At 42.8% G+C, this 12,983-nt stretch overlaps 1 protein-coding gene across 11 annotated transcripts in view; it reads left to right on the forward strand.

Moving 5' to 3' along the window:
• Positions 1 to 7,916, forward strand: part of STXBP4 (syntaxin binding protein 4) — an 82,654-nt gene extending 74,738 nt beyond the window's left edge. For all 11 annotated transcript variants that reach the window (XM_087750614.1, XM_087750620.1, XM_087750624.1 and 8 more), the window contains one exon: positions 3,839 to 7,916. In XM_087750614.1, the coding sequence (XP_087606740.1) occupies positions 3,839 to 3,950 (112 nt within the window). In that variant the 3' untranslated portion in view covers positions 3,951 to 7,916. The remainder of the gene's footprint in view (positions 1 to 3,838) is intronic.
• Positions 7,917 to 12,983: the final 5,067 nt, after the last annotated feature.

Genomic DNA, 12,983 nt, shown 5'->3' on the forward strand with positions numbered 1-12,983 from the left:
TTGGCCCTAGTTGGAGAATACAGTTTAAGGTGAAAGGCATGTCTTGATAATGCTCAAAATCTAACAAAGAGGCAGACGTTTTTTTCCTTTGAATTATTCTTTTCTTAAAAGATTGTCTTAAGTTCTCATTTTAAAATAAATCATTTTCCATGCAAATAAGTAAGTGCCATAAGGAGGGTAATTATAATGGTATTTTAAATAATTCGCTACCATTTCTTTGCCAAAAAATCCCTGTGTTCTCATGTTTTGTTTTTCCAAGCTCTGAAATTTGTCTTTACTAATGTTAAGAAGACAGAATAAGCTACTGACATATTTCCAGATCTAATGTTTCTGTTTTCTAACAATAAATTTGGCTACCCTCCGATAGCGAGGACTTGTTTGAAAACCTAAAAATCTTTAAATATTGTTAATTGCTCTGAAAATGTGAAATGAATCTTTTGAACAAGAACATTTGCAAATGGAAAATGTTTTACATTTAGAATTTGTAATGCTGGCTTTCAAAATGTTCCTGTAATATTCAAAACAGTTTCATCAATTAAGCAAAACCTAGAGGTAGATTTGAATTCCCTCTCACTTTTATTGCTGGCCCTAACACACAAATCGGGGAGAATGTATTTCTAATACAAGAATGTTCTGCAAACCAGTAAATCTGGGATTATCTCTTCGGACTGATTATGTCAAAGCTCTTTAGCCACAGCACTTTTGGAGAGCTAAAAATAAATAGTAGAGGGGTTTATACATTTATTCTGTACCTAAATAATCTGTACGTATTGTGTGTGTCTGTCTACAATGTGAGACATGGTATCTGGACTTAGTGTTTATTTATAAGAGTTCTTTTCCTAGTAAGGATTTTGGCAGAGGGTTTAAACAAAACTGTCCTACTAGAAGTGTTCATGGGGTAAAGTCTAGTGCAAGTTTAAAAGAACCGGGTTCAAATCAGAAGCATTTACTCCAGATTGGTATTAGAGCAAAATTTGGCCCCATATATTTTGAAAATGGATGAAAACTAGCGCTCTTCTATCTTACTGGTGATTAAACAATGTTTAAGTCATTGAATATAGAAAATTGTAATCCTGATTTCAATGCCACAATTCTGCACTATTAAAGATCTGGAGCATTTTTGCATTTAATTTGTATAAGAACAAAATCCAGTTCTTACAGCAGTTAGCAGAAAGTTAGGCTTGCTATCATTTGCCTCCTGGTCCTAAAGCACGTAGGAGGAAAATCTTCTGAAGGATGAACACTTAACAAAGTTACATCAAAGACCCGGGAATGCTTTTCCACATAACTCTTCTACTCCTGTGCAGTGTCTCCCATTTCACAGGATAGATACTACATGCTCATGGGAAAATAGAGCTAAGGATTTAGGTACACAGTGGGTCAAGGCATGCTACATGAGGAAGTCAAATGGGGGAAAATAAAATTTTAAAATAATTTTGTTCTTATTTAAATTCAGTAATGGATTGCTGAGAAATGGCTTGATAAAAGCAGGCAATATAAACACTTACAATAGTACTGCAGGCAATAAATCTTGCATTGGCAGAGCTGGAATGGCTGGAATCCAGTTCATTCAGCTCCCATGATGCCACAGGTATTGGAAGGAGTTTTGTGTTGTTATGCAGATAAATGAAATCACGTGCTGGGACTTCAGTTTAGAGGGATATCTTCAGTATTAAGCCATAATGACTAATTTTTTTAATTGGGGGGGAAAAAAAAAAATTTATGGCATTTCCTGACAGTATAGAAAACATTGCAGAAAAATTCAGCAAAGACATTTTCCATAGTATATTTACAAATATAAATATATTCAGACTATAAATATGAATACATATATTTCCCTGTGTTGTGGAATAATGGGAATTATATCCTTGATTAGACAGATTTCCTCTTAAAATGGAATTTTATTCACAAATCTCTCATAAAACATTGTATGAGGACTCTCTTCATATTCTTCATGTTGGCTATCATCTGACTTCCTAAAGGTAAACATTGCAAACTTTTGGAAAGTTGCTCTTATTCCTAGTAAAAATAGTTTCATTTCTTAGAATGAAATGATTACTGTACTTGAGAATAGTCAGTATCTGCTGTGTTGTATTTTCTGTAGCTACATGTTGTTCTGCTCAGTTATCCTTCTGTTTTAATTGATCTCTATGGCTCCAGTAAGGTGATGCACATTTTTGTAATATACTGGTGAAGGAATGAGCCCATCCGGTGCTGCTCTGACCGAAAAAAGCACTTATGCATTGCTTTTACATGTAACTGGAGCTTTTGGGTTTATTGGGTTTTTTTTAAGGATAAGAACTGAGGATACGGCCTTTATCTTCCACATTGTGTTTTTCTTGCTTGGTCCTTCCTCGGGTGTTGTTTCAATTGAAGTAGTGGCTAAATTCACAGATTGCCAGTTCAGAGAGAGGTTAACACAGCTCAAGATGTGATTTATATTAGCATCATGTTTACCTCTTGGTGAACAGTATTGTTGTCCTCATCATATCCAACTTATTCTGAGCTCGGTATACTCAAACGGAAGGTGTGAATACAAGGTAAGATCATAGCGTGACAGTTTGACTGGAAAAGTGGTCCCCATACCCATAACTCAGCGACTCAGCGTAGGGGAACATTGACTCATATTCCTACTTTAACATATCAATTTCCATAATCAGATATTCAAGAGCGTTCTTGAAGATAGAAAGACAAAATCAGTTCTCAATTGAAAAGGTAAATCTAGAGTAGTTCCATCATGGCACTTCATATTTAATTAAACCAGTGCACCTGAAAGGTGAGCACAGGCATGTGCGTTAGGTATGGTAGAAGTTGTGAGAAGAGCTGTTTGTCTTTTATGGTGTATATTACATGTACAATATTTTTCAGCTAGTTCTTGTAATGAACTTATATTACAAAATTCATCTTTGCACTGACTTGACTATAAAAACTGTGAATTTATTAGCAAGATTTTTTTTAAGTGAAAAGAAGCTATTTCCTTTACCAAGAACACATTATTCCAGAAGGGAGAAGAGGCTGTGTCTTGCCCACACACAGTATGGCTAGCATGCATACCACCAATCATAAGGTGTACAGTGTTCTCACCCGCAAACAGTAAGCCCATTCCGTTTATCTGTCCTTACCGAGCCTTGATCAGGTTCTTTCCATTCATACAGGATCTTACCAAAAACTATAAAGCAGTTTAGACTGCGTGTCAAATGTAGGGTTTAAGCCTTAAAAAGTAGTACTGACTCCCTTTTATTACATGTGTAAAGGCTGCGGAAGCATGTCCAGAATTTGGTCTAGAGGACAGGTAAAGAACATTATTTTTTGGATTTATTCATCAACCTTTTTCTGCAAGAAGAGGAATGGCTTAATGAAGCTAGAATATTAGTTCATGTTCTAACAAAGCGAGCGTATTTCTGTGATGTGATTCCACATTTGATCAACTTCCTCTTGACCACTATGCCTCAGCCTTTAACTGGTATGATGGCAATGTTAATACCTTGCTAGCTTGTTGGCATTTTGTAAGACTTGACTTGGCTGGGCTGTACACTGTTGCTGGGTTAGTTGTCTACAGCCCTATTAATTCACAAGAAATGTCACCAGTCTGTATCAGGAGTCTCTTACAAAAGCATTCGCTCTAATGTATTGGGATCTGAGACCTTCAGTCCAGGTTCTAGCACCCAGAAGACTCTGCATTTTGTTTGTAAAATCTCATAGTTAGCAAGATAAAGAGAATTCTGTATTTGAAAGCGCTGTAATGATCATTACAACTCCAGACTCCATCTGGTATTTCTTGTTTTGAGACTGGTAAACCTCTTTTTTTTGTTTTTTTTTTTTTCTTGTTTCTTTTTAGCCATGTGACACAGACAACGTCATGGATCCATCCCGTAACAAGCGCACTAAGCTTGCTTTGCTCTGAGGATGATGACGATGGAATAAGAGAGCTTCCCGGGTCCAAGAGCTGAGGACGTCTGTTGACAGAAAGTAGTTTGTCTAGTTTCAGTACATTAGTGAGAAGATGCACCCTTTTTAATGGACGTACTTTCTAGTCTAATGTCATAGTACCCAATGATGTTTCTCCCCTTCAAGTCAGAGGCAGTTCTGCCATTTTGTAGGTGGGTTTATTCATGGGTGCTACAAAAGATGCAGGCGCTGCAGAAGCCTCCCTTCAGTCCTTAATCTGTCCCAGTTCAGTGTGCAGGGATCAGTCTTATCTTAAGACCTGATCCAGTCTTTTCATGACTTCTCTATTGGCGTAATTCCACTGACCTGAAGTGAGAGTTTCACAGGTGTGGCCAGCCTGAGAGTTAAGGCTGGGACACCGGTTGTAAATTCTAGGCAACGGTCGACTGAAAGATGCGAGGTGAGCTTTTTCCTTTTTTTGACCAATGCTAGTGAGTGTAATGTAAATGCCTTTTCTTTACCTACTGAAAATTTTCATTTTTATGGACGAAATTTGCAAATAAGTTTCGCTAGTAGAAATTTAGCAACTTATTGCAAGTATTGGAGCCCTGATGACCTTTAAAACAAATATTAAGATTGGTGGTTGGGCTTTAGAAAAATGAGTCTTTGATAAGTTGTCAAGTAAAAAGAAACAGTTTTGGTAGGGGACACCATACTTTGTCAACAATATGAGGCAAGAATGAAAATTATTCTACTTTTGTACTCTGCTAAACTGATACATACATGCATCAAATCCTTCAGTGGAAGCTGTGAAGTTTCAAGTACAATGAAACCTGTGAAACCACCTCCAGGATCAGCAGAAATCAGTCACCTCCTCAAAGTTGGTCTTTAAGTAGAACAAAATTATTTTGTACACATTGGTGATGATTTAAAGAGGATATAGAAAATGACAGGAGGTGCTGGTGCAATCTAATGGAGAGGTTTCACTGTGCCTCTGTCGTGGTTTAACCCGGCAGGCAGCTAAACACCACCCAGCCGTTTGCTCACTCCCCCCCAGTGGGATGGGGGAGAGAATCGGGGGGGAAAAGAGGTAAAACTGGTGGGTTGAGGTAAAGACAGTTTAGTAAGTAAAGCAAAAGCCGCGCATGCAAGCAAAGCAAAATGAGGAATTCATGCACTCCTTCCCATCGGCAGGCGGGTGCTCAGCCATCCCCAGGAAAGCAGGGCTCCATCACACATAACAGTGACTGGGTAAGACAAACGCCATCACTCCAAACGTCCCCCCCTTTCCTTCTTCTTCCCCCAGCTCTACGTGCTGAGCATCACGCCATACGGTGTGGGACAGCCCTGGGGTCAGCTGGGGTCAGCTGTCCCAGCCGTGTCCTTGTGCCCCCCAGCCTCCTCACTGGTGGGGTGGGGTGAGGGGCAGAAAAGGCCTTGACTCTGTGCAAGCACTGCTCAGCAGTAACCAAAACATCCCTGAATTATCAACACTGCTTCCAGCACAAATCTAATACATAGCCCCATACCAACTACTATAAAGAAAACTAACTCTATCCTAGCCAAAACCAGCACATTCTCCACCCCTTATTCCATACCATTTACATCATGCTCAGGGCCCACGCTATCCAGTACGTTCTCATTACCCACCACCCCCCTTCCCCTCCTTGGATACAATACACAGATATCATTCCCTTAGTCTATGGGCCACCCCTGTGAAATGTCTGTAAAATGTCCATAAATAGCCACAAAAATGGCCACTGAGTTCATTTAGTCCTTTGGGCTCCATCCGTGATGGCGGTCCCTCAGGACAGGGGTGGTGGTGCGTTGCGTGCCGTTACCGGGCTCCAAAGCCAGCTCAGGCTGGGCCGCTGCTGCACTTGCGCTGCTTCTCGGGAAGGCTTCTCCTCCACTGGGTGAGGTGGTTCCTGCTGTAGTGACTCCCATAACATGCAGCTCAGATCATGGGTTACAGCATTTAAAGGTATATCCATTACAATCTCCACCCCTGGTCCCTTTGGGCCAGGCTATAGGGTTTAGCACAGAATATTTTAAGTCTTACTCTTCACAGCACAATATATGATGCCAGCTTTGTCAAATACATGATTCTATGCTACATTTTTCTGGAGGCTCTTTATATAGGTGTGTGTATGTGTATAATATATATGGTAGGTGTTGACTAACGAATGAAAGAAGGACCTGAAACTTTGCAGAAGCACTGGTGAATATGCCAAGGGAAAAGCCCCTCTCTGCCCTTCAGCCCAAGAAGGAGAACAGGACCGTAGCAGTGTGAGGAAGGCGTAAGCTGCAATCTGTGTTTTTCTGAGCAGCACACTTAGGGACTTCCAGACATCCCTGGAAAGGTTCAGGCACGCTGCTGCACTCCAGCTCACCTCTGGTGGCCGACACAAAGGAACGAGGCTGCGCAATTGCGTTTTTGGAGGTCTGTCTGCTGCGGCACTGGATTTAAAAATCCTTGTGCTCTGAGGAATGGATATAAAGACCAGACTTATTTGCAGTTCTGGTGCCTATGCCACACTCTCTGTCCTTAGCATTACAGAGCTGTGCCAAGTCAGGCACACTGTAGCTGTTGATCCTTTTGAATCAAAAATAATATACAATTTTTTTAAATCCAAGTCAAGTCTCTTCTTTGAATGGCAGCGCAGCAATCGACTGCGTTTGGCCTGCGAGCTGCAGAGCACATCTCCAAATGTTCTTCCTGGAGGAACAAAGTGCAGCTCACGAAAGAGTTTTTTTGCAGGCTTTGCTGGAAGTAGATGTCAGAATACATTGAATAAGCAAATAGGAAAATTTGTTTTGTACTTTTAACTAGGTCAGAACCAAATTATCCATGAATCTACACAGGTGGTGTGGATTAGGAAGAAGAGCTTGCTCAGCAGAGCCACAGTAACTTATATTTCTCAGAAAACTTCTCATAGCAATAACACATAAATGCTTTAGCCATATTTTGCTCCAGTGGCTCCTACGTGCTTCGCAGCCTCCTTTGTGTTCCCAGAGAGCACAGAGCGTGTGCTTCAGTTCCAGGGTTGGACACTGTAGAAGCACTTTTATTTAAATCCCTTTTCTGAAAATGGCACAGACTCGTGACCCATAGAGGATATATAACGTTCTGAATTCCTTGCGATATTTGCTGTAGCCTTAGTAGTCATTTGGATGCTTTGTGACAGGCGCTTTCAGTTCATACCTCCATGCTATCCAGATTGCGTACAGAGTCCAGTTTTCCAATTCTGTCCAAGAGAGGTTTGACTCTCCACTCGACGCTCGCAGTCTTGATTTATTCTGCTGGTGGCTTTGTGACAGCTAGCCGGGTGTTTCAAATAGGAGAAGCTATTTAGGGACAGAGCCCGTGGATCAGGCAGGCTGCACGAGCAGAGGCTTCAGAGAGCAATCTGAAGCCATGCTTCTGGTGGCCGAGCTGGCGGCGGGGAGCGGTGCGCATCCTGCCTGCCCTCCCGGGGGCTGGTACGGAGCCCTGGCCCCCGCCCGCGGTGCCCGGCCGGCTGCGCGCGAGGCGGGCAGGCACCGAGACCGAATGCTGGCGATCTGCCTGCGCTGCTTGCTGTCTCCACCCACAGATGAGAACATTTCAGAAACTTGGAGGCTATTTCTCCCTCTCTCTTATAGATTTGCCTAGAAATTAAAGACGTTAGAAATGGATCTCTGCATCTACCTAGCTTCTTCTCCGGTAAGCATTACCTCTTCGGATAATCCGCTAGTTCAAATTCTCCGTTATTGAGACTATGTTTGCATACCTACAATCTCCAAATGTTCTCATCTATTTTTGTACGCTGGCATACTTGTTTCCTAGGTTATTTCTCTCTATCGCCCCTTATCTCTTCCTTTCTGTGAAATAGTTGGTGAAATTATTTTGATTCAGCTGAACTGTGTATATTGAGAAAATGGTTCTAGGATAACTTAAAAAAAAATTGTGAAGAGCAGTTGTCAAAATATGCAACGCTGTAAACAACAACAATTCATTTTTATTCCAGAATAAAAAAAATGAAGTGGAAAAGAAATGAAAGTGCACGTTATATCCTTTAAAATAATGAAACTACAGCTTTATAAGGGAACGGCCATGGGGCCATAAATGATTCCTGTACCTCTATTTTCCACGTAAAGGTGACATTGTGACAAATACTGTTCTGGTACACGCTGGTGTTAATCTTCACCTGAATACTTGCACCACACTGCCCTTCAAATACTGCAAATATTCCAGTAAATTTAAAATGGCACATTCTCCCATCAAAGCAAATAGCTTAACGCAAATACCTACACAGGCATATTAGATACTCGGCTTCATAGGTGCTAAATAACTTCCTTGTAACACTACTCAGTGTCTCCGTAAATTAGATGATCCTTTCGTCAACCCCACCAGATAAATATAAGCACACGTAGGTATTTGGGCTGGCCGTTCCAGAAACATCACTAACTGTTCCTAGTGGTCAGGCACACGTGCTGGCCGGCGCACGGCCGCGCTGCCATGTAACAGCTGCGCTGTAGTCTTCCACAGTGAAGTCTATAGAGAAGATACGTTATTATCTAAGTAAATACTTGAAGGCTCTATGGATTTTTATGATCAATCGGGGAGAAAAACCAATGGTTGCTATTTGCACGCAGACATTTACTGCAAAGCAAGGAACACCTTGGACACAGCCTCACAGCACGAAGTCTGCTCTGACACCAATTTCATTTGGAGCCTTCAGGACCCACGGGGGTTTGCAGTGGAGGCAGGCTCCGTACAGAGGATTTCACTGTAAGTTCTCGAGCGGTGTTATTCTCAAAGGATGATCCTACTCGGCCTTTGCCTAGAAAGCCTCCTGCTTAATACCATCCCCTTTAAAACCACAACTGGTGCAGGCTACTCTTCCTCTTTGCACTCAAAAACATTTGTGGTGGTGGAAATCTCTTGTGTACTTCAGAGTGTGGATTTCAGGGACAGAAAGTACTGACTCCTTATGTCATTCAACAGCACAAATCACTTCTTTGTCTACTTGGGCTACTTGAATCAGCTCTTGCTTACTTTCTCGAGCTGTTGTAGGCACGTAATGAGGCAAAACCCCAATGGTCGGACAAGGAGAGAGAGAACAAATCCCACTTTTCCAGCTCTAACAGAAAATTTTTCAAAATTACCAAAATCCGACTTTTAAAGGAAGCTAAAAAAGCAAATCAGGCTTGCTACTATTCCTGTGCAGGTCTCTGCAGAGCCTCACATACTTTACTTAGGTTCCCCGTGGTTGTAGTTTAAGGAACAGAAGCTAATAGTATCCCACCTAGGAATCAGTCGGAGGCTTTAGCCTTTACTGTAAATTAAGCAATAAGAAATTACTTACACTAAAATGAGGAATACAATAAAATAGGGGTAATTCCTGTAACTTATCCTTTTAATTTGCTGGTTTACTTCAGAATATATTTACTTGGCGGACTCTGTTGGGTGGCCTCATCCGCTCCCCGGAGCGAGCGGAGGTAGCGTTACCTCGAGCACCGCTGCCAGCGAGCGCCGGGTTTCACCGCGTGTCTTTTGCTGAGGAGGAGAACCCTGACAAGGCGGAGCGCTGAGACAGGTTGGGTCAAGCACAGTGTTTCACGCGGGCTGATCTATCCCGCGGAACCGTCACCATCTATTTAAATGCTTCTCGGGACAGGCTGCTTTATCCACCTGGAACAAATGACTTGGTAGATTTCTTTAAGTCTGTTTCTAACGGACAGGAGGGTGTCTGTTGGCATTAAGTTAAGGCAAGGAAAACCCTTTCAGAAAAATGTCTGCGTTTGTGGAACAGGCCAGGCTGTGCAGGACTGAGCAGGGGGAAAGGCTCTCCTGACGCTCAGCAATGCTGTTATCCCTTGGCCTGTGAAACCTTGGCTCTTCTGGGAACTGATGGGATTCTTAACGCTCAGCTCAGAAACTCACTGAGTCAGAAACCTCAATGCTTCTTCCAAACCAAGCACCACAATTCACCACCTTTTTGCAAACATTGCTCCGAGTGACTTTCGTATGGCTCTAGCTTAAGTCCGTAACAAACCTTCCAGTCAGCTCAGGAGCCTTTGGTCCCCTGTGTGGCCCCGCGCCTCACGGGTCGGCCATAGGCCCTGCTCCGCGGAGCGTCAGCCTGGGCTCCAGCTGCTGCAAACCAGCCCAGCCACGCCAGTTCAGAGACAGCGGGCAGCTCTGGGGCCAGCGTCGCAAAGATGCTCAGCAGCTTAAAGATGTTGATGGAGTTAATGGGAATTAGGCACCTAACCTACTTAGACGCTGCTATAAATGCTCTAGGCGTGTTTAGGTACCTAAATACCTTAGTAAATCTTTCCCTTTACTGCTTGCAATGATAGCGTACCAAAAATCAAACACTAATGGATAAAGCCTAACCTTTGTCCTCTGTAACCAGCTTTGCCTTTCCCTGGGGATTGTTTTCATGTAATACTAAAAATACCAGCCATCTCGCAGGTTGTGCCATCCAGACTCTGTTCATATCTCTGGTGGCTTGATTATTTATTGCTCATTCTAGATTTTTTTTCCCCAGACAGTGGCTGATGTTGCCAGGGATTTAATAGGTTGATATTTTCGTAACACTCTTTTAGGAGAAGTTATTTTCTTACAGAATAATATTATTGAATTCTCTTCCCACAAAGATGCAATGAGTTTTGTATCATTCATCATGAAGTCATATGGTTGAAAAAATGGAATGGGCCAAAATCTGTTACAGATAGAGCCTCATGTTTCCAAATACTAGGATGGGAAGTTGAAATCTAACAACCAATACTGGTTTTGTCCCCATGGTACAGCATCTGAGTCAAATCCAAACTAGTTCAAGCTGCTCATTTAAAAAAAAAAAAATCTTTCTCCCTCCTGCTCCCAGCTGTTTTGGGAGGTTAGTGTGTCCCCTGCAAATTCTGTCCCTGGAGCCACAAGGCCATGTCTGATCCGATGTATATGATAAGGATCTTTGTTTACAACTTCCACGATTAGCTGAGCTTAAATATGTATAGGGTTATCTACGGTCTGAGGATATTTTCTTGCATTAGAGCATGCCTGTTGTCTAGGTTCAGCTATTCTCAGCACAACAGAAAGGACGACGATCTGTTCAGTAGTTACGCTGGCACTCAAGACTCACAGAATTTAGTCCAGCATCTTTTCCAAAACATACATAAGCTATGTTCTTCCTTCAGGTTATGAAGGGTATCGATGAACAGAGATATTGAACTGCAACCATACGATGCCTTTTTATTAATGGAGGGCTGCAAACGAGGGATTTTGCTGAAATGATCGCTCGTCTTGACAAGAAAGAATCCAGCTGCTCAGGACAGCCATTATGGGGAATAGCAGTGCGATTGCTAGGCTTCTCGGCTAAAAGCAAACCATGAAAAATCAGTAGTTTTGCCACTGCTTTGGATAAGTCACGATTTCACCCTGACCCCCAAAAGCCACACACGAATCAGAAATGTCTTAATCTCCTTCTAAGTACCCTGCTCTTTAGCTATTAAGCAGTCAGTATTTCCCCATGGCCCAATTATTATTATCATCAGAACAATCTTTGCTCTTGTATGTGAAAAGAACTCATTAAAACATATGATTAATATGGAAAAAGAAATAAAATTATGTTTGTGGCCTAAAATAAAAATGTAACAATAATAGCACTGATATGGGAAAGAGAGAGGATCGTAGGAAAGGCAAAGCGTTGGGGTTCCTTCTGATGTTTTCATTTCTACTCCGAAGGCTGGTAATGCATCACCGTTCCCTTCCAGCCCCTTGGCCTGAGAAGGCCAACAGCACTGAGCTCCCCAGGGACAGCGAAGCTTCCAGTCCCCAGGCAGCGGCCTGAACTGCATTTGTTAATCTCCAGCCTGTGCCACCGGGGCCCCTGACGCCAGGTGCTGTAATTAGTCACCATGGGGTTACACGCTCCAAGGCAAAGACAACTGCCTATAATTGATGGCATGGCACGAGCAGGAGCAGACGAGCCCGTTAAGAAAGCCGCCTGTCACTCTCAGATCACATTATTCCTTCAAATTAAATACAAAAGTGTTGTAAATAATAAAGAAGAACAGGAAATAGGACGCCAACAGCGTTGAAGTATGGCTGTCTTCTTATCTGGCTATTTGAAAGATGCAACCAAAAGGAATTATTTTATCATTAAAGGAAAATGTGTAAATGCAATTAATCTCATCTTACTCATTTCTCCATGTGCTCATCGTTGGGAATGTAGTCCAGTCGCTTGAGCCTAAACTCTCTATGTACGTGCTTAACCCGTTCTGATTTTAGATGCTGAAGTAGTGTGGTAATATAGGCTCTGGTGTTCCCATAACCATTGAGAGTCCCACAGTGAATGATATAAAAGCCCAAAACCAACTCAATAGTAAATGTACACTAACAGGAAAGTCCTGTGGCTGGCTGAGGGCAACTGCAAAGTCTGGTTTACTGCTGCGCTCCGAGCTTGGTTGGTACAAAGCTCCGCAGTCTGTTTCAGCCCAGGTTCGTTACCATTGCTTGTCCTGGCTGTTACGTATCCACAAAACAACCTACTTACAAGTGAATACAGCTTCAGGAAAGTGAAGGAAAAGGCCCTGGTAACTTCACCGCATTCGTAAAAATACAGATTGCCTCTTACAAGGAAACGTGGTAGCCATCGGGAAGGAAGTTTTGCTGCGGCACAAGTGGGGGCTACAAGAGGCCTCCTGCAGGCAAGGGCCAGCCACCGCCCAGGGAGGGGAGCAGCACCGCAGGGAATCAGCAACTTGGTTCTGGTGCGGCCGAGGGCAATTGCTGCTCTCCACGTCAGGAGAGGCACCTAGCTGCTTTTTTGCTACAGCCAGATGGGAAGGGCGAGCCGAGGGACTCTGCCGCTGGCCGGGAAGGCAGTGGCACGCCGTCAGGTGCACCATCACGCCCTTGAACCCGCACTGCACGAGAGCTGGGGCCCGAGGAAGGATTGTTACCAGGTAAGCTGCTCCCTGCTCTAACAACTTCCAGCTTATTGCAGTGGAAAGTCCTCAATCAAAAAAAACCCAAAGTTTGCTCTGTAAAGGTACTGACCATTCTAGCTCCAAGCTTAAATGAAAGAGAGATCCACAGAAGTGTC

The sequence above is a fragment of the Nipponia nippon genome, unplaced genomic scaffold (assembly GCF_047370975.1).
Source record: "Nipponia nippon isolate SJK-2023a ecotype South Korea unplaced genomic scaffold, ASM4737097v1 scaffold_14, whole genome shotgun sequence".
NCBI lineage: Eukaryota > Metazoa > Chordata > Aves > Pelecaniformes > Threskiornithidae > Nipponia > Nipponia nippon.